This window comes from Acanthochromis polyacanthus, chromosome 12 (genome assembly GCF_021347895.1).
Source record: "Acanthochromis polyacanthus isolate Apoly-LR-REF ecotype Palm Island chromosome 12, KAUST_Apoly_ChrSc, whole genome shotgun sequence".
Classification (NCBI taxonomy): Eukaryota; Metazoa; Chordata; class Actinopteri; family Pomacentridae; genus Acanthochromis; species Acanthochromis polyacanthus.
Genome location: NC_067124.1, coordinates 29,661,408 through 29,688,390, shown reverse-complemented (window position 1 = coordinate 29,688,390; position 26,983 = coordinate 29,661,408). Strand labels below are relative to the sequence as shown.

At 38.3% G+C, this 26,983-nt stretch overlaps 2 protein-coding genes across 3 annotated transcripts in view; both read left to right on the top strand.

The window, feature by feature from the left end:
* Positions 1-26,983, top strand: part of LOC110963916 (uncharacterized protein C14orf93) — a 161,174-nt gene that overhangs the window by 83,793 nt on the left and 50,398 nt on the right. The gene's annotated exons all lie outside the window — the stretch shown is intronic.
* npr1b (natriuretic peptide receptor 1b) overlaps positions 1-26,983 on the top strand; it is a 71,928-nt gene that overhangs the window by 40,325 nt on the left and 4,620 nt on the right. The window contains exons 6-18 of the mRNA XM_051956774.1: positions 14,387-14,478; positions 14,965-15,100; positions 15,881-15,965; positions 17,043-17,160; positions 18,244-18,318; positions 19,489-19,566; positions 20,046-20,150; positions 20,229-20,300; positions 20,432-20,594; positions 22,614-22,769; positions 25,346-25,514; positions 26,315-26,461; positions 26,703-26,826. Coding sequence (XP_051812734.1) covers positions 14,387-14,478; positions 14,965-15,100; positions 15,881-15,965; positions 17,043-17,160; positions 18,244-18,318; positions 19,489-19,566; positions 20,046-20,150; positions 20,229-20,300; positions 20,432-20,594; positions 22,614-22,769; positions 25,346-25,514; positions 26,315-26,461; positions 26,703-26,826 — 1,520 coding nt within the window. The remainder of the gene's footprint in view (positions 1-14,386; positions 14,479-14,964; positions 15,101-15,880; positions 15,966-17,042; positions 17,161-18,243; positions 18,319-19,488; positions 19,567-20,045; positions 20,151-20,228; positions 20,301-20,431; positions 20,595-22,613; positions 22,770-25,345; positions 25,515-26,314; positions 26,462-26,702; positions 26,827-26,983) is intronic.

Here is a 26,983-nt window from a genome sequence, read left to right as displayed (position 1 = left end):
GAGTCGGACGTTTGTCTGTTGGGTTTCTGTATATTTCTGCTGTGTGGCTACTTTGGCTCCTTCCATCTCACATCATCACATTTTTACAACAATTTCTGCTCAACCACAGAAAAGTTTATTGTGACCACAGTTGCACTTTTGGACTTCTTACCATAAAAACATATTACTTACACAGAAGTATGTAGGTTAATGAGATCAAAAAGGAAATAAAAAACAGCTTGTAGTTTGTGATTTTACTTTTATTACATTTAGAATAGTTACATTTAGAAGCAGCTCCAAATATGGTTGGGATCTTTTTCACGAAAAGCTAAATGTGTTAATGGTGAATCTATAGTGAAAAACAACTCTTTTATTGTGTTTAATGTTGGGTCTGTAGTGTAAAAACAAACACAAAATGAACATTTCCTGCTTTTTGATGGTGACTAAGGAACAAGTCTTTAATTTTCTTTTAATGGTTTATGTATAGTAAAACATTCTCTGTATTGCAAAAGTAAGTTTAGATTTATTTTGAAAAGGTCACGGTTTTGTTGTTATTGATTTTGCTGGTTTTGTTGTTTCTGACGTTGGTGTCGTTGGTGTTGCTGGTCTTCTCGTTTCTCCTGTTTTTTTGTGTGTTTTTTTGGTGTTGCTGGTTTTGTTGGTTTCATTTGTGTTTCTGGAGTTGTTGTTGGTTATGCTGGTGTTGTTTTTTGTTTTGTTTTGTTTTGTTGGTGTTGCTGCTCTTAGTTTTCTTGGGTTCTTTTGGTGTTGCTGGCTGTGTTGCTGGTGTTGCTGGTTTTGCTGATTTTGTTGGCATTGCTAGTCTTCTTGGTTTTGTTATCGATGGTTTTGGTTTTGATGATTTTGTTCGTCTTTTTTGTGTTGCTGGTTTTATTGGTGTTATTTGGTTTTATTGGTGTTATTTGGTTTTATTGGTGTTGTTTGTGTTCTTGGTTTTATTGGTGTTTGTGTTGTTGGTTGTGAAGCAGCTGTATGTGAAGCTCAGCAGAAGTGAAGTTGCTGAGACGTTCGTTTGGTTTAACTTCCACTCAGAGGTAAACTTATGCTGTAGGTTTAAGCTCTGAAGAGGCAGACTTCTAAATGAATCCTCTCCACCTGAGGATTGTGACACCCACTCGTACCAAATGACTGCTGACACAGAGGTCAAACTCATTCCAGGATGCTGTCGAGGTGATCATGTGTGAAGACTCTGTGGGTTTAACACTGAGAGGAAAGTGTTTGTACCTTCATTATTTGTCATTCGTTCTGCTCGGGCTTTCGGTTGAACTCAACTGATCTGATAGGGATTCTGTTAGAAAGCAGAGATATTCATCCACATGTGTGAGGCTGGAGATGTCGTTGCAACCAGATATTATTCATCCAAGCTGCAGCATTTTCCTGAATCAAAGTTGCTTTTGTGCCTTTCTTATTTTTCAACAGCAGATCAAAAAGGCAAAGAACATATTCAGTTGTTTGTTAATATGTCTTCTCTTTTACTGCCTCCCTGTTTGTTTTGCAGTTTTGCATAGTTATTGTTCTTCACTGGTGAATGATGTTTTTTTTAATCTACAGTGACTTTAATATTTTCAATGAAGCTATGTAAAGTTTTACCTTCATACTATGACTATTTTCAGAGTTACAGGCTCTTGAAGTACATAGAGGTGGGTCCAAATTTCATATATTCTGATTTACCTTTTCCATAATTTCTGAGCCTCATAACTTCTTAAATACACTTCTTAGACACGTGGAATTTTCGGGGTTGAAAAACACATTTGAGCTCAAAAATCATGTTAAATCCACTCCAGGTGTCACAACTTTCAGACAAAAATCTGTATAACTAACTTTGAACATCAGTGCTATGGGATATATCATAGTTTAAACAGCAACACTGCAGCAGTTTAATGGATTGATAGAGTCAAAGAAACACACATTGGTATCCTGGATGTGATAATTCACCAGAGAAAACTTTAAAAAGTGCATTTTTGGTAAACTTTCAAGGGTTAAATCAACATGTTGTGGAAAGGTGGTGGGTCAGAATAAGTAAAAACAAATGAAAAATCAAATTTTGACCTACATTTGATACCAAGATCATCTTCTAGCCATGATTCCTTCTATGGCAAAATAATTTCTGAATACACACAAGTGCTTTGTAGAATGGTCTGACTGTCCTTCACTATCATTGTGCCCATCCATGACGATTGTGATTGCTTTAATACTGTTCCGATCCAACCTCTAGGGTCAGCTGGACAAAGTAACTTGATGTTATTGGTTCAGGTAAAGCATTTATTTCTCAACGAAGGCTAATGGAGTTCACACACTATCTTACACAAACAGAACAACTAAACTCCCTTGCCAAAACCAAAACACAGTAGCAACACCCACCAAAAGTAACAGAGTGAATAGTGCACAGAAATAGCTAGACAAAACTGGTGCCTCGATGCCAAGATATTTAACACACAATACACGGAAACTCAAATAAAAAAAATAGCTTCTTCCCAAAGTTGGCAGAGTACTAACAGGAGCCACTGTCTTCGCTAAGACTGGAGTCTTCGTACTGAATTAGCAGCCACCAACAGAAGCTTTAAATGTCCGTAGTCACCCCTCATTTACTACAGAACCGATGGACTATACCAGAATACAAACAAATCACGACGAGACGGAAGAGGCACCAGGGCGAACTTGTACCAATTACCTGTGGCCATAACAAATGCATATATACACAAACACGATAAAGAAGCAGAATGATAATGAGGTGCAGCAGACCATTCTATGCAGCGCTGACACTGCTTAAAAGTGTGAGACTTGTCTGGTGTTTTCAGACTTTTCAGACCCTCAGAGCTGAATCTAGCTGCTGCTGCTCTCATTGTGCTGCGTTTCCCTCCTCACAGAGCTTATCTTAAAACTCAGGTCGGTGACGCTGCTCTCTCCGCTAACATCGGTTTGCCAGGTAAACTCTCAGGAATGTACAACATGTTCTGCTCTGATATCAGCGCAGCAGGATGTAAAAACTCATTTGTCTCCAGCTGCTGGAAACAGAAAGTCTGAATCCTGAACTGACCTATTTCAGCTTAGAGATCAGGGTGTGAGGACAGCAGCTGTTAGATATTATGGTGACCCCAAAGAGTGTCTTAATTATGGCAAAGTGTTGAAGAAAGGATGCGGATGAAGATGTGGCGGTAAAGAGAGAAACCATGAGAAAAAGGCTTACATCAGCTCTGTCAGTGAACGCAACACAGGAAGATTCGTGTTGGGTCGTTGTGGAGGAGGGACACGTGGCAAAGGGCAACATCACGACTCACCATGACACACTAAGACGCCGACACAATGGAGGACACCGGTCGTTATGTACACACTGTACATATTCCATATGAAAAAGGGAAATATGTTTGTAGTTTTGTCTTGTTTGTGTTGTGTCATTTTGTGTTTAGTTTGTGTCACTTTGTGTTTGTTTTTTGTTGTTTGTGTCTCTTTAAGACACTTTGTAGTAATTTTGTCTCCTTGTTGTTTTTTTTCTTCTTTTGTGTCTCTTTTTGTAGTTGTCTACCTTGTTTTGTGTTTTTTTTTTGCCCTGTTTTGTATCTAGTTTTGTGTTAAATTGTGGCAAATTTTTATTGTTTTGTGTCTGTTTCAGACAGTTTTGTCTCTTTGTGGATATTTTGTTTCATCATTTTTTTTGTCTCCTTGTTGTTTTTCTGTGTCTTGTTTTCATTGTATTGCGCTGTTTGGTGTTTCGTCTTTGTTTTTTTTTGTTTTGTCTCCTTGTGATTATTTTGTGTAGTTGTAATTTTTCCCCTCCCTTGTGTCATTTTGGTCGTTCGAGTCTCGTTTTTCTTCTTCTTCTCTGTTCTCTCTCTCTTGTGTCACTGTAAGATAGTTTTCTCTCTTGGTGGTCATTTAGTTTGATCTTTGCCATTATTTTCTGTCTTCTGTCAGTTTTCATGTCTCCCATGGGTTGTTTAGGATCTTATTTTTGTTGTTTTGTGTGTTTGTGAGATAGCTTTCTCTTTTTGTGGTCATTCTATCTTATTCCTGTGAGCTAAAATGACATGCGCAACTGCAAAAACGAGACCCAAAATGAAACGAAACCAGCTCGAGATGCACGAAGACACGGATTGGACAAAATGACTACAAAGAGATGAACCTCTGTCAGAGCCGGCTGTGCACTCAGCTCTGTGTTCTGTAGAAATGCTTCATTTCTGCCTCACTGTGTCAGCTTTTCTTTGCAGTTCTGAACTCTGACCTGCAGCGGCTGCATTAAGACTTCTTCCGTCACTGAGTGATTCATCTAACACAAAGCAGATGAAATCAGCACAAAGAAAGACGAGTCGATGTCACAGAGGTTCTGTTACTTTCACATGTTACATGAACAGAAAGATGTGTTTGGCCTGTTTGAGGCGGAGGTTCAGCGATCTTCTTCCTCTGCGACCTCCTGCTTGCAGCCCGCTGGTTCACATCCACCGGCCGGCGTGTCGGTGAAGTTTCTGAGTGATTAAAATGTAGAAATGTGAAGCACAAACAGACTCGACTGACTGCTGGATCAGAATGTTCCTGCTGTCCAGAGACATTAAAATCTGTCTCTTTTACATGACACAGCCGACTGCTCAGCCTCATCTGCTCCTCATTAAACATATTTTTTTAATTAACAAGTTTTCTGGACAGTTCAGCTGCAAACAGGCAGACCTCAGTCCTTCTGTCCATCCACTGCCTTCCAGTTAGTCCCGCTGTCATGGATCTGCTCAAACTTCAGGGAAAGATGCATCAAATCAGCAGTTCTGGAGTTTGTTGTGAACTTTCTTACTAAAAGAAAATTGTACATGTCCACAAAGGCAAATGAAACATTTACACACGCATATTTCTGTTATTTTTTTGAGCAACGGTTTTCATTTATTCAGACAATTTTACTTCCTTTCAGCTATTTTGTGTCTTGTTTTTCTCTTTGTTTAGTCTTGTTTTGGCCAGTTTATGTCTTATTGGAACAGTTTTGTCTGTTTGTGCTGTTTTCTGTCATTTTGTGCCACATTTTTGTTGCTTTGCATCTTGTTTTTGTTTTGCATCTCTTTAGGGCCATTTTGTCTCGTCTTTGTCATTCTTAATCTCCTTGTCATTTTGTATCTCATTTTGGTTATTTTGCATCTTGTTAAATGTCTCATTTTGTATCTTGTTTTGATTCTTTTGTATGTTTTCTTGGTGATTTTGTGTAATGTTTTCTATTGTCACATTTTTGTTGTTTTTTGTGTCATTTCGTGTCTTGTTTTTTGTCATATCATGTGTCCTTGAGACAGGGTTGTCTCTTTTTGCTTATTTTCGTCTCCTTTCTTTCATTTCCTTCCCTGTTTCTGTTGTTTTGTGTCTCATTATTGTTATTTTACCACAGAGAGATGTTCACAATGATGAATGTATCTTCCAACAATTGCTCCTCTGCACTCTTTTAAGGCCGTGCTGCATTTATTTTTTTCATCCGGTAGGTTTTATTTTCCTGCCAGCTTCCCGTGTCATCTCTTGTCTGTTCTGTGGAAACACTGCCTGCTGTTCAATTGAAATCTCTGTATTTTTTATACCTATTATCACACTTTGAAGCAAACAAAAATTGACAGTTTTGTGTCATATTGGAAAGTTATGTTTCATCCCTGCCAGCAGCTTTTGGGATTCAGTTTTGAAGCACTTCAGTTTTGGCTCCACTTTCAGACCTGGATGCTGCATCCATCTTTTATACAGAGTCTGTGATCCAGGCAGCAAATTAGAAGCTGAGTGTGGGTTTAGAACGGTAAATGTTTGAGCAGATTTCACAACACCGACACTGGAAAAGGTGCTTGAGTGTGTTGGCCTCTATTTGCTTGGTTTGGCCCAGCAGATGGTTCCGATCTGTTTCTCTTCAGGATCCTGGAGATGAATAAAATACTTGCCTTATTTGTGGCAGCAGCAGAAATCAGAGATGAGCTGGGCTCTTTGCCTCCAGCTGCCCTGGAAGCTAGTTTCCATTTGCTGCAGGACAAGATGCCACAGGAATTGTTTCCTGATGATGTGCTGCATTCAAAGGTCCAGTAATAAGGTGCAGTTGGGCGGCATATGGTTCTGTCAGCAGGAGACTCTGCAGATTCACTCTGATTTGTTTACACTGTCAGAGCTGTTTGTGGGGGATTTTTTTCCAGACTGAATTCTGTGCATCTGTTCTCCTGATTTTCGAGTTTGAAAACTGATTAGCTTCTTCTTAAAGGAATGTCTGTTTTATTGATGAATATGATGACTTGGACATTTGATGAGGCTTTGTCCATCAGAACAGAGTTGATCGTTTTGGACCCACTCCTGGTAAAACCATAGAGTGTCGGTGGTTAAAGAATCGTTGATGAATCGTCGTCCAACAAAAACTGGCCCAAGACTTTTAGTAAGCCACTGCACATTGCACAGGCTGCAAAAAAGATGCCAAACAACCCCCCAAAAAATCACACAAAACTACCACAAAAAGATGCAAAGCTATGACTTGACTCAAAAATACAACACAAAAAATACACTACTACAAATATGTGCAATCTAGCACAAAAATATGAAAACTGCAATGAAAAGATGTAAAACTACTCCCAAAGATCACAGTAAGTAATGACAGGAAACAGCAGTGTAGGCGTTTTCTTTCTGAAAGTGTACGTAGAAAAGTGTAGCTGCGTGTTTGCTGGTAAGTTGTGTGTGCAGACATCTGTTGTTATTGTGCCGATGATGGAAGTGTTTGTGCGTCAGAGTGAGTTCAGCGTGTAGATCGAGTTGATGAATGACATGAAACTCCACCAGTTTCCTCCAAAACACACAAACCGCCCTGCTGACGACAACAGAGGCTCGACACACACACACACACACACAGACACACACACGCAGCGTCCCGTCAGGCTGGACTCTCCGCTCTGATCGATCGGTTTCTCTCTTCTCTCTGGGTGTTTGTTTCTGTTCAGGTGTTTGTTCTGCTGCACCGAGAGCTGAGCTGCACTTTTATTGTGAAGGGTCAGAGGTCACCAGAGTGGAGGAGGAAAGTGATGAAACGATGGCGTTAACTGTTAGTGCACTTTATGGTCTCTAAGTAGGCCCAAATCTCAGCAGTTTTTATATGGGTCAATCTATAATTGAGGGACTTTTGAAGTTCATGGGATATATCTTGTATACATTTTTATTTAAAGTAAAAATGTGATGTTTTTATGTTCTTTATGATCATGTCTTTACAAATTCCATAAATATTTATTGTGGAAACAATCACTTATTAATAAAATGACTGGATAGCCATGCAATTTTATCTGCAGGGAAGCAATTTTCCCTCTGTAGCTACAGCTCCACTGGTTTCTGGTGTTGCTGGTCAGCCTTGCATCACTTTTTATCTTAAATGCCTCAACAAGTGAGTCATGCAGCTCCCACCAAGAATGGACAAAAACATCACGGTGCTTCTTGTGCTTTCACTTTGGTTGCTCTGCAGATAAAATAAGAGCAAAGGCTTCTTAAAAATGCTTGTTTTTTTAGCAAGTGCATCACTTTATTTCAAAGGTTTTTGTCACTAAATGGCAAATTATGCAAAAGGAGAAGTCTTAAAATGTGCTATTGCAGTAATAATGTTCTGGATATATAAAAACAGTCAGTGCAAAGTCAAGCTAGTTAAAAAGTGAACAAACTGCAGGTCTCTGTGTTTGTTCTGCTCTTCACGTCTTTCTTCCCCTCTTCAAACTGCCCCCCCAGCTCTTTATTTTTCCACTCATCCATCCTGCATTAATGTCGTCGCTCCGTGTGACCTCAGGTTAAAGACTTGAGCGCTGCAGGGAAACACTAGAGTTTGTTTTACGTGTTTCTTCACACAGCGCTAATAAAGTGCAGATTTGTCTGTTGCTGTGGTCCACGCTCTGGTAAATTAATCTAGTGTTCACGCTGCCCAGAGGACACAGTGGATTACTGCTTTTGTTTGTTTTGGAGAAGAACGCACTGATTTAGTTTTGCACTAACTGTATAGAAAATAGAGAAGGAGATCGGACGCTTTGAACCAAGCTATAGATGAATATAAAGAATTTCACTTCATGAACAGCATCAGAACTTTTTCATTGCACCACGTTAAATAAAAGTCAAGTGAGGGATGAGAGACTTATTCTGTTCAGTAGCTGTCAGTCGCAGTTTTACGTAGTGTTCAGGTCCTGTTTTGAGTCATTTTCAGTCCTCTTTTCAGAACTTTTAAGTCACTTTTGTGTGTCATTTTTGGTCAATGTGTTGCATTGCTTTTAGTTGTTTTGTGTTGTTTTCTGTCACCATTTTCTTTCTTGTTCAGTCGTTTTCTGTCATTTTCTGTCGCCGTTTTCTATTTTTGTTAATTCGTAGTTCTGTCATTTTGTTAGTGTTTTGGGTTATTTCTAGTCAGTTTTATGTCATCATTCTGCTACCATTTTCCATCTTAAGTCACTGTTTCTGTTATTTTTTCATTTTTGTGCCTCATTTTCAGTCACTTTTGTGACATCTTTTGTTAACATGTTGCATCGCTTTCAGTCGCTGTTTTGTGTTGTTTTCTGTGTCCATTTTCTATTTGTTAAGTTGCTGTTTTCTGTCATTTTGTCACCCTTTTGTGTGATTTTCAGTCAGTGTTAAGTGTAGTGTCTAGTTTTTTCCTGTCATTTTTCGTCTCTGTTTTGTGTCATTTTCTGTTGCTGTTTTCTATTTTTGTTGTTTATTTTGTTACTGTTTTGGGTTGTTTTTAGTCATTCTCTTCTGCCGCTTTTTTTGTCATTATCAGATTTCAGTTTCTGTTATGTGTCATTTTTATTCGTGTTGTTTTCTGTTGCTGTTTTGTGTTGTCCACCCTACCTACTTGATATTATAACACTGTATAAAAAGCATAAGAATCTTTAGCCATTCTATAGTGTATTATAAATAGAGTGTATTGTTTTTACTATTGTTTATAATTAGACAGACTCCATTAATGTCCTTCATTTTCCATTTTCTCTCTGCCTTGTGACCTGATCTCTCCTCTTCGGTCTTGTTTCGCTGTCTGGTCCTGCTGTAAGGTCCTTAAAATAGCCTGGAAATCTAATCGAGTGAAAACAGTGATTTGTTTCCACCGGCATTTCAGCTGGACCTCTCGTCCTTGTTGTTCCTCCACCCTGCTGGCCTCCTCTGTCAGCCTCCCATCTCTGCCTGATTCTCTGCTCTGCTGTCCACATCCATCACTGCCTCCGTCAGCATCATGTCTGTACAGCAGCTGTTAGGGAGGCAGCAGGATGGCAGCTCTGTTCTGAGCTGATAATCACCGATGACCCGTTTCTAGCTAAAACACAGAAAAGGCTCCAGCTGATGAATCTTTCCTCTATCGATGACTCATTATTTATTAGGTTCCGCTGGTTTTTAGCAAATAAAACTGTGATCTGGACTTCTGTAAACCAGCAGGTAGTTTAAAACATCATCAACATGTCAAATAAGGGGTCATGAGACTTATTTTAGGCATTTTCCGTACTGTGTTGCTTTCAGTTGCTGTTGTCTGTCGTGTCTTTTTGTGTGGTGTCTACAGTGGCTGTTTTGTATCTTTTTTGTCTCTGTTTTATTTCATTTTTTGTCACTGTTGTTTGGGTCTTTTTCTGTCATTGTTATGCACCATTTTCAGTCACTGTTGTTGGCTGTAATGTGTCATTTTGTCATCGTTTTGTCATTATTTTGTGTTGTTTTTGTTGTTTTATGTTGTTTTCGGTCACTGTGTTGTGTCTTTTTGCTGTTTTGTTTAATTTTTGTCCCTTGTTTTACTTAATTTTCTGTCACTGTTTTGAGTTGCTTTCAGTTGCTGTTTTGTATGTTTTTCGGTCATTGTTTTGTGTCGTTTCTGTTGCCATTTTGTGACGTTTCTGGTCTGTGTTTTGCAGTGTTTTCAGTTCCGTTTTGTATTGTGAAATGACTTTAAAAGCGGTCCAAAATGACAACAAATGGATCGTAATTAATTTTCCGTCAGTCGAGGATGTTGTCGCTTCTTGTTTGTTTTTTTTCAAACCTCCGTTGTTTGTTTACTGCCAGATTTCTGCCCCATTGGGAAAACATCTGCCGGCTGTCGGTGTGGCCTCACAGAGGATTTGTGTGGCTGGAATCATCTCTGGGAGCAGAGATGATTTGTGTCACTCATCTCCTGAGCTTCGTGTTCTCCTCTCGTATGCTGTTTGTGTGATGAAGCTGTTTCGATGCAGCTCTGACGCTGTATGATGGAGAAGCTGAGAGGCTCTAATGAGATTTGTCGGCCTCCTCTAGTCTGTGATGTAAAGGCGTGAACAAGAGCGAAGTGATGCTGTTACCAGGCAACAGGTTTCACACCTGAACCAGCTGTCAGATCCAGCAGATGTTTCACAAACAAACAGCTGTCAGGGTTTTTACTGTGGAGTGTTTGACTGTCAGCAGGAAAACAGAAACCTGACTTTCTCTAAAATTGTAAGACAGGACTGCACTCTGAGTCAAAAACATGCAAACTTTTTGTTAGTTTTTTCTCTTAAATAATCTCTGTTCTTTTATTTGGTTCCTTCTTTCACTCTGTGTTCTACAGCTGCTTTTCTGCCTGCAAGAGATATAAAAAGTAACATTTTTAGTGATTTAGGACAAATTTTAAGACATTTGAGGCTTTTTGTTTGCCATTTTGGACAAAGTTTTGAGTCACTAAGGACCTTCTTTTTCCATTTGGGCCAATTTTTGGACTATGTGGAGAGTAGTTTGTTTGAAAGACCTGTCGAGACACGTTTAAGAATATATATAATTATTTGGTTCCTTCTTTCCTTCAGTGTGTTATATTACTGCTTTGTTTTGCTTATACAATCATTGTGGAGAAACTTCTCATCATTACAGACTTTTTATTTGTCATTCTCGAAAATTCTCAAATCATTGTGGACAAATTTTAAACAGCTGAACTTTTTTCATTTCTGGCAATTTTGAAGTCATTTAGAATATCGTTTTTCTCATTCTGATTACAGTTTCAAAAAAATTCAGAAGTGGAGAATACAAAGCCAGAATGAATCTATATTATTCCTTTTGGTTGGGGATTTCCAACAAATTTCAAATCAATTTACACAACTTTTAAATGATATTTAACAGATTTCTAGTCATTTTAAACACTTTAAATCATGCTGCACTTTGGGCACACTTGAAATAATTTTAGACAAATTCTAAGTAACTTTGTTCTTTTGGTATTTTGTACAATTAGTGTTTCTCTAGAAGTTTTGAGTCTATTTTGGACAGATTTTAAATAATTGTGAACTTTTTCTCATTTTACTTGCATGTCTAGTCCTTTCAGACCAGTGTTCTCAGAGGTGGAGAAAGTCAGCATGGTCAATAGATACAAAAAACTCATTAAAAAAAACACATTTTGCACACAAACACTTTTTGGTACCTTCAATTTCTTATTAATTCTGGACAGGTTTCTCGTCACAGACTGGACATTGTTGATTTAGACTATTTGTTTTTGTAATTCTTGACAATTTTCATGTTATACTGGATAATTGTTGAGCCATTTCAGACAAATTCTAAGTAGTTCTGGATGTTTTGAATCATTTTTAACACAATTTAAATCATTCACAACTTTTTTGACAAATTTTCAGTTATTATACTCAAATTCTAAGTTATTTTAGACTCTGATTTGTCGTCTTGGACAATTTCAAGTAATTCTGGGGAAATCTGTTTTGGACTGATTTTAGGTAATCATTTTAAAAAAAAATTAAAAAATCTATAATCTTCTTTTTGGTTCGCTCTTTCCCTCACTGGAGTATACAGTTGATTTTCTGTGCATGTAAAAGATCTGCTAACTTCTGCTTGTAGTCATTTTGCATCAAATTGATTTAATTTGGCCCCTTTTTGTCATTTTGGACATATTTGAACCTTATTTTCCATCAGCGTGTTAGACAGCTGACTTGCCTGTAATTTCCAGGTATTTTGGATACATTTTAAGAAATTGTGGACTTATTGTTATTTTGGGTACATTTCCAATCTAATAAACACTTTTAAAAAATCCATATTCTTCATTAGCCTGCTGTCGAATGAGACGGCCCGCTCTTTGCAGTGAGTGTTTGAGTGGTTTCAGTCCTTAGAAAGTGTCTTGATGATCACAGCGACACACCGCTCAGTCCTTTGAGGCTGTGAACAGTTTCTTCTGTGAGCTGCTGCATTAAAACCTGCCTTAGATCCTTTAGACGTGCTGAGAAGTGGCCGTGCATTAGTTAATGGAGCAGCCGAGAGGAAGCTGTAATCTGATCTGCTGCTCCTGCCTCTTACAGTCGACCTGCCTCCTCGCCTGTCCTGTCGGTCCTGATATTATCTCTGATGAAACCAACCTCCTCTCCTCCTGTCTCTCCCTGAGCTACACTGTAATCTTCTATTTAGCAGCAGTACGGATGAACGAGCTGCTCGCAGCAGGAGACGTAGAATAAGAATGAGGGTACAGAGCAGCAGGAGAGACAGAGGAGTAAAAGGTCAGGATTTTGGATTTAAATGAAATCCCTATTCATTGAGAAAATGAGCAGGATTTCATTTCATGATGCCAGATTCAACAGAGACGGAAATGAGCAGTTACAGAGCCAAAAGAGCAAAAGGCTATTTAATGAGCCAAACTGGTAGATTTCTTCTCCAAACATGGGGTAAAAATGAGCTCAGTCTCTTTGTGAGGATTTCTAGATGTTGATTTTGATTAGGAATCGTCCAGAATTATTAAAACATGTCCGAGGTGACTTGAAAAGTTGTCCAACAATGACATTCAAATGGTTCTTATTTAAATTGTCGAAAATTACAAAGCATTTCAACAAATGTGTTCAAAGCTATTAAAAATGTCTTTCCTGACTCTGAATCTGTTCATAATTACATTTTAAAAAACTGAACAAAACGAAGCTATCATTGTTCTAAATGATACAAAGTTTTTCAGAAAAATAAAAAAATGACAAATAAATTGGCCAAAGAATGTTCAGAATGACTCACAATATCTCCAAACTAACATTTGTCCAAAACAATTAGAAAATGGTCCAAAAATGTTGAGAAATTTGTCCAGAATTTGAAAAACTTGTCCCTAATTACACATCTTAAATGACTCAAAATATATCATAAATGACGGTTTATGTCCAAAATCACTTGAAATGTCCATAATGACTCAACATCTGCTCAGAAATACTCCAAATTAATTCTCTAAACTTTAAGAAAACAACTCAAACTCAGAAAATTCAGCATCCCAGCATTCATTAAATACCTCTTGAATTCTGTAAATACCTTGGGTATCATCAGAGTTTCTTAGATATCTACAAAGTTGTTTTATGTTCCCAATATCTCTTTAAATGTCTTAAGAGTTCTGTAAATATCTCCAGTGTTCCTTTATCTCTCCTGATTCTAGAGTATCCCTGCATGAGGAGCTGAGAACCTGAAATAATCAGACTGAGAGCTTTATTGGGATATTATTGGGATATTATTATATAATTATTGGGATAAGATCAGTTGTTTTTGGTCAAAAGATGTTCTTTTTTCTGTCATTTATAAACTCAGTTCCAGAGCAGCCTGTGATGTAAACAGTGAAGTTGTTTTTATTTATTGTCACAGAGGACAGAATTAATGGCTTCCTCGTATTTTAGTTTCCTACATGTGTGAAAATCCTCCAGCCAATCACAGCCTGCTCTCTGTTCAGGTCTAATTGCTCTGTTGCCATAGAGGCGTCTCGTCTGTCTGCTAATAGGCTCTCAGACTCCCCTCCGCTAATGGATGCTACCGCTAATCACCTGCAATTAACCTCTGATGGCCGCCTTATTTATTTATTTATTTAGGTTAATGTTTTCCCCCCACAGAGCAGCCCCTGCCTCCATCACCTCACAGCTTTTAGGAAAACGCTCACTTCCTGGTATGCACTGTAAATAAAAGACATCCCGTAGAAATCTGACAGCAAGAGTGTCAGAAAACACACTTTAAAACCAGTGGAATGCCGTAAAAACTGTGACAGTAACAGCAAATGTCTGTATAATGTAAAAAAACAACAACTTATAATTGTAATTTTACAGTCACACATTGTAAAGGAATGAATAACCATTTTTGTCTCACCGTAGACTCATTTTGCTTCATTGTAGACTCATTTCATCTTACTGTAGGCTGATTTTTCTTCACTGTAGGTTGATTTTTCTTCACTGGGCTCATTTTTTCTTCACTGTAGGCTCTTTTTTCTTCACTATGGACTAATTTTTCTTCACTGTAAGCTCATTTTTCGTCATTATGGACTCATTTTGTCTCGCTGTAGGCAAATTTTTCTTCTTTTTCGACTAATTTTGTCTCACTGTAAGCTCATTTTGCTTCACTGTGAACTAATTTTTCTTCACTATGGTCTAGTTTCTCTTCACTGTGCTCTCATTTTTTTCTCACTCTGCATTCATTTTTTACTGAAGTGTAACATGTAGCTTCACCTGTGTGTTCTCAGGTGTAACTGGGCTGCTGCACCTGGATGAGAATGGAGACAGAGAGACAGACTTCGCTCTGTGGGACATGGACACAAACAGCAGCGCCTTCCAGGTACACAACCACACATATACACCCACACAATTGCACACACAACCACATACAGAGACACACTAAGAGACGCACAGACACAATAAATATGTACCAAAATACTTGAATGTAGCAATAGATACATAGATGGGTGTAAATAAATAAATATAAAGAATGTGTGCTCAAGGATAGGATTTTCCATGACGGCTTTATGTTTTTTTTAGATGATCTGATCTACTTGTCCATTGTGACAGACTCTGAATTAATGACATGATGAGAAATAACCTGGGAACGTTTCAGGCTTTTATCTTTCTTCAGCCTCAAATGTCTATGTGCCAGTGGTCGGAATCATAAACTGTGAAGATGGTTTGAACCAACCTGCAGGGCTGTGTGTCTGCTGTGTGTCTGCTGTGTGTCTGCTGTGTGTCTGCTGCGTGCCTGCTGCGTGCCTGCTGCGTGTCTGCTGCGTGTCTGTTGTGTGTCTGTTGTGTGTCTGCTGTGTGTCTGCAGATGGTCCTGCTGTACAACAGCTCTGAGGAGCACCTGACTTCTGTACCTGGAACATCTCTGCACTGGTTGGGCGGAGTCCGTCCACCTGACGTCCCCGTCTGTGGCTTCAAGAACGACAACCCGATCTGCCTCGCAAGTCAGTGTAACTACAGTACTCCATTACTGCACCAGGAGTAAAAATACTCCATTACTGCACCAGGAGTAACAATATTCTATATCCGCACCTGGAATAAAATACTCACTACTGCACCAGGAGTAAAAATACTCCATTATTGGAACTTTAGTAAAAATACTTCATTACTGCACCAGGAATGACAACACTCATCATTGCAGTTGGAGTGAAAATACTCCACTACTGCACCAGGAGTAACAATATTCTATATCCGCACCTGGAATAAAAATACTCCATTACTGCACCAAGAATAAAAATACTCCATTACTGCACCAAGAATAAAAATACTCCATTACTGCACCTGGAGTTAAAATACTCCATTACAGCATCTGCAGTAAAATTCTTCACTACAACACAACAAAATACTCCAGAAGTTCAAAAACTCCAATTTAACACTGGAAATAAACAATCCATTGTTGTCACAGAACTGAAATACTCCATTACAACACCAGAAGGAAAAAATACTCCATTACAACACCAGAACTGTGACACTCTATAGAGCACTTGGAGTAAAAATATTCTGTTACAACTGAAGAACTATAATACTCTACTACAGTATAAGAACTAAATACTCATCACACCGCCAGAACTAAATACTTCAAGTAGACACTACAAGTAAACATCAGGAGTAAAATACTCCATTACAATATCTGACCTTATTACATCAGTGTTTTCTGATCAGGACAAAAATCCAGCTGTTTGTTGGCTGCAGACTCTTTCTCATAGCTTCCTTCTGCCTGACAGAAACCATCACCATCCACCAGATGGTCTCCATCGTGGTCTTCTTCATCATCATCATGACTCTGACCGTCACCGTCTTCATCTACAGGTGAGAGGAGCTGTTGTTGGTACAAAGTCAGAAGGAACTCGGTGATGTGATGTTAGAAAACCATGCGGAGTTCATCACAGAACCGTTAAATTATCATTGACATCCATCCAAATGTAGAATCGGGTTTATAGAGAGACATCAGTAAAGACAGAATCATGATGCTTAGGGCTAGGACCTGGTTTGGGGCTGTTTTTCTTTTACCTGTTTTTGGACTTGGTTCAAACTTATTGTTTCTTAGTTTTTAGCTGTTCTTTTATGTTGATTTTGGACTGGTCATATACGTGGTTTTGCTCTATCTTTGGTCTGGTTGTTGGACCAGTTTTACTCTCAATTTTGGATTGTTTTATGGATTTGGTTTAAACTTAGCTTTGATCTTTGGTTAGGAACAGATTTTAACTGGTTTAGGAAAGTTAATGGCTGGTTTTATACTAAATTTTGAACATTTTTTTTTCTAGATTACTTTATCTTGTTGGGCTTTGTTAAAGAATAATGTCAAAGTGTCTATGAACTTGGTTGGAATTTGGTTTTAGTCTTGTACTGGTTTTATACTTGAGTACATCTGCACAGGCGCATCTTCGAGAACTTCAGTCTGTCCCAGTGTCTTCTGTCTTTTCATTGGTTTTACACTGGAATTAGACTGTTTTTGGACTTTGGTATAGGACTGGTTTTACATTTAGTGTTGGACTGGTTTTATACTTAAAGTTGAATAGATTTTTTGACTTTGTTTTAAGATGATTTCATTGTGTTTTTGGTTTGTACTTGGGTTTTGGTCTTGATTTAGGGCTGATTCTATACTTAGACTAGTTTTGGACTCAGTGTCTACTTTGTTGTGCAATAGTTTTAGACTGGTTTGAAATGGTTTTATTACTGAGTGTTATTTTTTGGACTTGGTTTGAAGAGCCTTACCTTTCCAAACCATGTCACTTAACAACAACAACACATGGAAGTCAGACATGAAACAGAGTCCCTTAAGTTTCTTTACTCTCCAAGCTGTGACTGATTGTGTTGACTGGTTTTGTGACTGATTTTTGTTGACTGGTTTTGTGAATTATTGTGCTGACTGGTTGTGTCCTGCAGGAGGATGAAGCTGGAGAAGGAGCTGGTTGCTCAGCTCTGGAGGATTTCATGGGACGACATCCAGATGAGCAACATGGGCAAAGTGCTGCGCAGCGGCAGCAGAATCACACTGTCACTGGTAGGAACGCACAAAGAGACGCACAAACAGACACACACAGCACTTTGTTAGGAACACTGTGCAGTCCGGTGCAGTGTAAACTCAACAGCTCTCCATTTACAATTTTGTTAGGCCCTAATGTTTTCAAAACTGAATGTTGCACTGAGATCATGTAACATTGTGGGAATGTATAAATTCTGTAATGTGTTCCATTAACAACATCCCCAGAACCTACTCAGAACATGACTGACATAATTCCACTTTTGTTTATCTGTCACATTAGAGGAACCTTTAATAAAGAACAGTCTGTCATCTGAGGCCTTATAATGTCCTCATGTTTTCCAGTTGTTGCATTGAGAACATCCTTCTCTTGTTGTCATTATAGAAATCCAGCTACCATTGAATGTTCCCACAGCAGCTAATTTTGGATGTTAGCTCAAGTATTAACAAAAACAAAAAAGCAAGTTTTTGAATGTTTTCTAATAATCAGTAATATTCCTCTAGTGTCAACATTTAGAAAATGTGAGGAACAAAGATGATGCTTCATGATCACAAAGGAAGAAGGCAAAAAACATTGAAAAAGTGTTTTCCAGATGTTATCAATTTGTTTGGATGTTGTTTTCCTGCGATATGTTAAGAAAGGTGGAACATTCTGAGTGTTTTTTATGCAGAATGTTTTATAAAACGTTCTGGTAATGTGACGTCTTAAAGGTGGAACATTTTGCCTTTTTGTCAATAGCACACATTATAAAATGTTCTCATATAAAACATTCTCACAATGTTCCACGATAACAAAAGTAAAACATTATCAAACCAACATTAAAAGACGTTTTCCAGATGTTATTAAAGCCTCAGGATTTTTTTTATAATACGTTCTTGTACTGTGAGGTCTTAATGAAGGTGGAACATTCTGCCTGTAATGTTCTGATGATGTTATTGAAATAGCATCCTTCTGAACACCTTTTGTTATCATACCTTTGAGAAGAACATTCTGGGAGCTGAAAAAAAAACTTCCCACTGAAAATGTTAGTAGAACTTTGCACAACATTGGCAGAATGTTTTTGGAACAAAACCGTTCTAACTGAAATCACTCTCTGTCTTCAGAGAGGGTCGAACTACGGATCCCTGATGACCGGAGATGGAAACCTGCAGGTGTTTGCAAAGACGGGATACTACAAGGTGAGTTCTCTAGATGTGAATTCTAGATGTTTTCTCCCACGTCCTCTCAGAACTTTTTATCTCTCTGTAGTCGATAGAAACGCTCAGTTTTGTCCTAGTTTGATCCAAAGACCCCTCCAGTCTGAGTTAAAGATGCATTTACACCGAGTTAAAGTTAAGGAAAAGGTTTAGTCAGAAAGTAATTCATTCAACTCATTCAAATTCAAACATGCAGAACAAAAGACAGCTTTCTTGGCAGTTAAATGCAGCAGGAATGTTTAATCGATCATAAAACTCTTTAGTTGTTCAGATACACCTTTACTGCCATTATACCACAAACGTCTGGGTGTAGCTGCTGTTAAACACTGCTGTGGTTTATAAAGGTTTAGGACTCTCATTCATTCTCTAACACTGCAGTGATTCCAACAAACATATGATTCAGTCAATAAAACTTTTCACTAGTTGTATATCATCTTTTATACAGCTCAGTGTAGCTCAAAGTGCTTCAAAGAAAACCGAGAAGCTCATAATAAGACAAAAACAATAGAAAAGTAAAAGAAAGCTGCATTAAAAAAAGAATAAAAAGACAAAAATAAAGTGAATCTGAACTTAGTTTGACCTCGTTTTTATGCTGGTTTTGTCTGATGGGTCTTAAACTTGATTTTGCGCTAGTTTTGGACTGGTGTTAGATTAATTTTATACTAGGTCTGTTTGGTCTATTACTTGGTTTACGGCAAGTTTTGTACTGGTTTAGGAGTGGTTTTATATTTGAGTTTTAATTCTTGTTTGGTCTTGGTTTTATGCTGGTCTTGAATTGTTTGATGACAGTTTTCTACTGGTTCTATACTGGTTTATGACTGGACTAGTTATGTACTTGTTTTAATTAGTTTAGGGCTAGTTTTAAACTTGGTTTTATACCAGTTTAGGACTAGTTTTATACTTGGTTTTGTAAATGTTTAAGACTCGTTTTACTTTTTGGCTGGTTAGATACTTGATTTTGCTCTAATTTTGGACTGGTTTCCATTTTTGTTCTGACATGCTGCTGCTCAGTTACTCACACATGCATATTTGAAGTACAATCATGATGAAAACAGAAATCAAGATAAACATGAACACATTTTTTAATTTAGAAGCTTTGTATGTTCTTATAGACGCAAGTTTCTTTTATGTGTTTTTGTTGTTTTGTTTCAGGGAAACATCATAGCCATTAAATACAGCGACAGAAAGCGCATCGAGCTCAACAGAATGGTGCTGTTTGAACTCAAACACGTGAGTATTTTACACTTTAGGTTCCGTAAGATTTCAACCTTGCAAGGTGATATTCATGAATTATTCTCAAAGTCTGTAGCTGAAAATACAATACACATATATAATACAGAGTCTATGCAAACAAAGACTCTGTTTGTGAACATAATTTTACAAGCTCAGAGTCTTGAGGGCTGTAATTTGAAACCCATTATTTGAAATGATTCAAATGGTGAGCAGTGTTGGTAAAGGTCACAACTTTGACCAGTTAAAAGTCAGAACACTCAAAAGTTTGTTTTTTTCAAGGCTTTATCCAGATTTTTGCCAAGGTTTTGTTTACTATTTTCTTCATGTTTTCCAGGCATTTTTTTTGTTTTCCATATCTTCCAGGTCTCCATGTTTTCTAGATTTTCTAGGTTCTTGGAGCTTTCCATTTTTTTTTTTTAATAAGACTTCCAGTCCTCCAGCATGTGAGTGACTTATCTTAATGTTTTTGTTTGCAGATGAGAGACGTTCAAAACGAACACCTGACCAGGTTTATTGGAGCGTGCATCGACCCTCCCAACATGTGCATCATCACAGAGTACTGCCCCCGAGGAAGCCTGCAGGTAACAGCAGCTACACACCTGGTTGTCTGTCTGTGTTCCTGTCTGTCTGCCCGCTTGATTACATTCTTGTGTCTTCAGGACATCCTGGAGAATGACAGCATCACTCTGGACTGGATGTTTAAATATTCTCTCATCAGCGACATTGTGAAGGTACGGTTCCGCCTCATGTGGCACATCTTATACCTGTTATTACCAGTTGTTCTGTCTTAGTGTGTTATACCTGTACACTCTTGGAACAGATGTTTATGTTGTACCTGAGCTGTGTGTCTGTCTGTCTGCAGGGCATGGTGTTTCTCCACAACAGTGTCATCTTCTCTCACGGTAAACTCAAGTCATCGAATTGTGTTGTCGACAACCGCTTCGTCCTGAAGATCACTGATTATGGTCTGTCCAGCTTCCGATCTGAGAGCGATTCGGGAAGCGACGCTCATGCCTACTACGCACGTGAGTCGCAGCTTTCAGTTGTTATCACCTTAAACACACACATCCAGATCTGATCATTTAACATAATGAGCTGTGATACCTGATGTTCCACCAGATTGAGTCTGTTTAATGCTGTAGCAACCAGAGAAGCGGTTGCTCAGACGACATGCAGTTCATGTTGGCAAGCAGAAAGCATTGAGAGGGTTTAGCTAGTAAGGGGCATTAGGGCTGAAATGATTCCTCGAGTAATTCGAGTAATTCGATTACTAAAATTCCTCGAGGCAAAATTCTCTGAATCGAGGCTTCTTTTCATCAACTACGTGCTAGACCCTGGACCGTGGTCTGAGGCCAGACCCAGATTTCATTCGATACAAACCAGGTTCTATTTTAACCAGCGTGTGTTGTTGTGTCTGTTTATGGCAGGAGTGCCCAACCAGTCCGTGGACAAGGATAGAATCAGCTACTGCACAGATTATTTCTCACCTCAAATGCTTTCAGAAATACTTTTCCCTGAAGAGTTTTTGAAATAAAGAGAAAATTTGCAGCCGAGCCACTGTGTTTATCCGGTGCATCTGCTGGACGATCGAGCTGTAAGTCATGTGACCACGTAGCAGCCCGTTGAAGCTCAGGCGCTGTAATGTGACAATGTTGTGTCCCATTAGTGACCACCCACCATGTGTGCGACTTTCAGATGCGGTGCGTTTACATGCGGGAAAAACGCATGTAGTGGACACGTACCTTCACTGTATGTTTTCTGTAAATATTCAGGGACCATGCCGGAATTCCAGCATGCGGTGCCGGCGTTTGACTCAAAAAAAGAAAAAAAAGATAGGACTACATTTCCAATTGAGTTCATCTACCAGTGGAATGAGGGGAAACACTAGCCTAGCCGCGCTAGACCCAGCTCTTAAGACACAAGGGTCTAGGAACTCTCGACAGGGAGGGAGGCGGGCTAAAAGGTTGTCTTTCAAATCACTCTGCAGCAATTGGGTAGGTATATAACCAGTCAGCGCAACAAATAGGCTGACGTAGTACCTAGAGCGCCGGATTGTGGTTAATTCCCATTAGCTTCCCAACCAGCGGAGCCAACTGGTATATTAAGGATTTGCCATATCCCGTCGGCATAAGTCCAAATATGTCTTTCTTCTCAATGAAACACTTCAGTGCCGTCCTTTGTTTATCTTTCAAGTTTAATTTTAGCTTCAGATCTTTAAGGGCTGTGGCCAAAGCCGAGTCGAAAGATAACTGTTTATTGTGCGTCGGTTGTTTCTGTCGTCACTTAGTTACGCCCGCCTTCTGACTCTACACTTCATGGTGATTGGTCCGGCCAGTTTTAGGAGCATCCAGCCTCGAGCCTTATGGAGGGTAACTAGACCCACCCTGCCCGAGAATTAAATTCGTTGCCGTGGGTTGTCTAGCGTGGCTAGGCTAGGGAAACACAGCTTTTGCTCTCAGCCAAATTGATATCAGTAGAAGCAGAATGCGTGTCCAGGATGGTTATTTCTGTTGCACAGCGCTCACTTTTGATACTGTAACACACGTCGAGTGCAGAATCCAATTATTCAATTAATCGCCAGAATAATGGATAGAATACTCGATTACTAAAATAACCGATAGCTGCAGCCCTAATGGGCACCATGACTAAGACTTCTGTGACACTTAATGAAATTTGGACAGAGTTCATATCTACAAGTGAGATGTAGCTTTTAAACAGGGTTTAGGAATTGTTTTAGACTGGGTGTGGACTGGTTTGGTAAACTCATGAGCTCATGAGTTTTTACAGTCTTTCATAACCAGATTCTGCTGTATGGATTGGTCTGCTGCACCACACTATCCTTCTGTTCTAGGGGGGAAAATGATCTGGCTTGTCTGAATTTTTTTTAAACCAATCACAACTGTCTTGTTCTGGAGCTCAGTGAAAGCGTCAGCATCAGCATTCACACCAAAGAGATGAGAACTGTCTTTCAGATACATATGAATTAAGCCAAAGCTGTAAACTGTGAAGTATTATTACATGTCTGTGGTTCTGATCTCCTGCAGAGAGGTTGTGGATGGCTCCAGAGCTGCTCCGCTTGGAGTCTCCTCCTTCTCAGGGAACCCAGAAAGGAGATGTCTACAGCTTCGGCATCATCCTCCAGGAGGTGGCGCTGCGACGAGGAGTCTTCTACCTGGAGGGAGAACCGCTGAGTCCCAAAGGTAGGACACATCAAACCCAGGATTAAAGCATTGAAAGGAGTGGAAAAAAACATCCAGTGGAAACTTGACTTTTATGATACACCTGATAAGCAGCTATGTGATCCTAAAAATCATAACATAAAAAACTATGTTATTATAGGTTTGAAAAAATCCAAAATTTTATATAAAGTTTACATTTTATTTTATAGATTTATTTCCCTGCATTTTAAAAACACCTGAAAATAACAATACATTTTTTTAAGAAGTCTTGTGAATTTATATTTGTAATGTAAAACAAAATCTTTTACATATACAAGATTTTTATTTAAGCTAGACATAAAAAATTGCACTTGACATGATCTGAAATTGACAATTTATTATTTCAAAGGTAAATTCAATAATTTTATACTTGCAAAAGTTGTTTTTACATCACAGATCTGTCATATACAGTATACTATATTTACAAACATCTACAATTAACAGTTTATTATTGTAACTATAGTCATAAATGTTTAATTATGTTTCTGCTATTTTGTGTCTACTTTTTGTTATTGTGTGTCTTTTTTTTAATTGTTTTCTTATTTTTGTTGTGCGATTTTATGTCTACTTTTTATTTGTCAAAGTTTTTATTGTTTTGTTTCTCATTTTTGTTGTTTTTTGTCTAGTTTTTGTCATTTGTCTTATTTTTATTGTTTTGTTTCCTATTTTGTTAACAAAAGTTAAGTTTTTTTAACATTAAACATCAATTAAATATACTAGTGTACAGTGATTGTACTTCCTTCAGGACATGACTTTTGTAATTGTGTGTGAAAATCAGTTAAAAAAAAACTAAATCAATAAGCTTTAAGTGAAGAGTTTAGAATTATAAAAAAAAAAGAACCCTCCAGTAGCAGCCAGTTTCCAGCTGAGCTGTAGGACAGAATTAACAGAAACCAGCAGGAAGCTTTATCTAAGTTTTATGTTGATGCTTCTGCAGCCTGAACATTCACTGCAGAGAAAACTGATTCTGGAGGAAAAACGTAGCAGTTTTGAAGGATTAAATGACAAGCTGAAAGGATTTATTTGTTTGCACTAAAATCATCAGGACATTTAGCATCTTTCATTTTATTTTTCTGGCCTCTAGCTCCAGTTAAAGTCAGCATTAAACTCCAAAAGGCTTTTAGAAAGAAGAGCTCTGTTTGTTCTGATTAAAAGCAGTTTTTCTGCATTTTCTTCTACAAACAAAGACCTTCAGCAAGTTAAAAAGACAGATCAAGTCGAATCTCTAACGTGTTTGTGCTGCTAGTAGTCTTGATTTCCTGCCATTGATTTCTTCACACAGAGAATCAGGATATTTCTGTATCTGTACGTACGATTTCCTTTCATCAGGATCAGGAAACAAGAGGAAGAAAGAAAGCGAGGGATGGATGGATGAGTGATTTAGTCAAAGCCATGATGACGAGTGAAAGTCAGAGAAAAGAGGAGCATTTCTTGTTGGAGTACTTTTTGTTGAAGCTTTGATCACTCAGCTTTCCTTGATGACAGATACTGATGTGTTTCTGGTCTTTTATTCATTTAAATCCAGCTGAAATCACTGAGAGCATCAGCAGACATGAAAAAGTTTCTTTGTTTGTTGTTTTGTCTAGTTTTTGTTATTTTGTGTCTTTTTTTGTTTTTTCTTATTTGTGTTGTTTTGTGTCTAGTTTTTTGTTGTGTGTCTCTTTTTATTGTTTTGTTTCCTTTTTTTGTTATTTTGTGTCAATTTCTTGGTTGTTTTGTGTCTAGTTTTTGTTATTTTGTGTCTATTTTTTATTCTTACTTTTGCTGTATTGTGTCTAGTTTTTGTTATTTTGTGTCTCTTTTATTGTTTTGTTTCTTGTTGTTATTTTGTGCTGTTTTGTGTCTAATTTTTGTTACTTTGTGACTTTTTTATTGTTCTGGGTCTCATTTTTGTAGTTTGGTACCTCGTTTATAAATTTGGTGTGTCATATAGAGTTTCGCTCTTTGTGATCATTTTGTATCACTTTTGCCATTTTGTGACTTTTTCTTGTTGGTTTTATTTAGTTTAGTTTTTTTGTCCCTGTGGTCGTTTTGTCTCCACTGTAGCTGCTGTACATATTTAAATATTTACATTTTGGACGTTTAGTGGTTCTGCAAATTCTCTTTCTAAACTTCTCACATGATTTAATTCAAAGAATCATTCTTCATTTATAACAAAACTAAAAATCTGAATGTCTTCTGCATTAATCATCTCTTGACCCCATAGATTTGTTTCTGACATAATTTATGAACAAGATTTTGAACTCTGTCTTGTAGTGGAGTATTTTAAGAATGTGAGATCATCAGAAAAAAATGTAACACTGAAACCTTCGGTCTGTTGGAAATATCTGAGAATAAAAGGAGTTTGTCCTTCAGTGACTGTTGAATTCATTCACAGGAAGTTTCTCCTCCCCAGTCCACACAGTAAAACATGTGAATAAGACAAAACAAGACGATACCCGGATTTAGAACAATCATAAAATATTACACAAATGAACAGATTCTATTAAAGCAGTGATGATGATGATACAATAAAATGACAAACTCCATGTAGTGACTCTGTTGAAATGTGCCTTCAGAGATCGTGGACCGGGTGATTCTGGGGGAGTGGCCCTGCCTGAGGCCCACTGTCGACCCGCAGAGCCACAGTCCCGAGCTGGGTCAGCTGATGCAGCGCTGCTGGGCCGAAGAGCCGACAGAGAGGCCCGAGTTCAACCACATCTGGGTGCTGCTGCGCAAACAGAACAAGTAAGAACCTCAGCGGAAGTCAGGAAGACATCCAGAATCACACACAGATATGCCAACATTTAGTCAGGATTATGATTAAAGATATCAACAACGTTATTCTGACTAGTAGCAGAAGAATGTTCCACTGCTGTGACCAAACATCTGCATGTAACCCTGTACTACTGTAATACAGCTGTGACTGTACCTTAAGCTGAGTTCACAGTGGGTAGTTCAGTGGTACTGGGAGATTAGAGCGCTCCTACCAAAACAACACTGGGTCGACTCTCAGCTGCATTCATGGTAACAGAGTAGTTACTGTAATATTAGCAGTAGTATTACATGTCACTCTATAATGTGTTAGAAAACCTAACGTTGTGTTATGTCATTAAATTTTATAAGATTTTGTGTTGTAAAATGTGCCTTATCTCATGCCTTTGGAAATGTCAGTATAAAGGTCACAGTGTGGTGTGTAGTAAAGATGTCTCAGTAAAGTAAGTCATAAACAATGTCATAAATATTGTCATAGTATAGTTAAAAAAAACCTTCATAATAAAAGTTGTATGTCATAATGTAGTACTACTGCTATAGTATGACTGAATGTTGTAAAACATACCATTAAGATCAGATCCAGTCCACCTACAGTAATGAGCTGTGATTATTGCTTATGTAAAAAGTCAGTTAAAGCTGAAAAAACAGTTCATCTGCTCTGTGATGGAGCTTTAACTCTCTGAGAGCAGAATCTATGAAGGTAACAGCAGCCAGCCGAGACACTTCAGCCTTTAACTGTGTTCTAACTCATGCTGAATGAATGATGTGTTCAGGGAGTCGAGGACCAACATCCTGGACAACCTTCTGTCCCGCATGGAGCAGTACGCCAACAACCTGGAGGAGCTGGTGGAGGAACGAACCCAAGCTTACAACGAGGAAAAACGCAAGGCTGAGGCACTGCTCTACCAGATACTACCACAGTAAGTACTACAGTACCACACATACTGCTCTACCAGATACTACCACAGTAAGTACTACAGTACCACACATACTGCTCTACCAGATACTACCACAGTAAGTACTACAGTACCACACATACTGCTCCATCAGATACTACCACGGTAAGTACTACAGTACTACACAATTTAATAGACTACAGATGTGATTCTCTCTCTCTCTCTTTGACTCTGTGTTTTTGTACCTCTCTCGCTCGACTCTCAGCTCAGTAGCAGAGCAGCTAAAACGTGGAGAGACGGTTCAGGCTGAAGCCTTTGACTCGGTCACCATCTACTTCAGCGACATCGTGGGCTTCACTGCCATCTCTGCAGAGAGTACTCCAATGGAGGTACAGTGACAACATTTTATATAATAGATGAGTTATTAATATGTCATTAAAACAATTAAAAATGGTATGAGTTAGTATTGTACGTGCTTAAATTGTTGTGAAAACGCTATAGATAAAAATCTAGCATGTCATTAAAATATTTAAAATATGTGTAGTA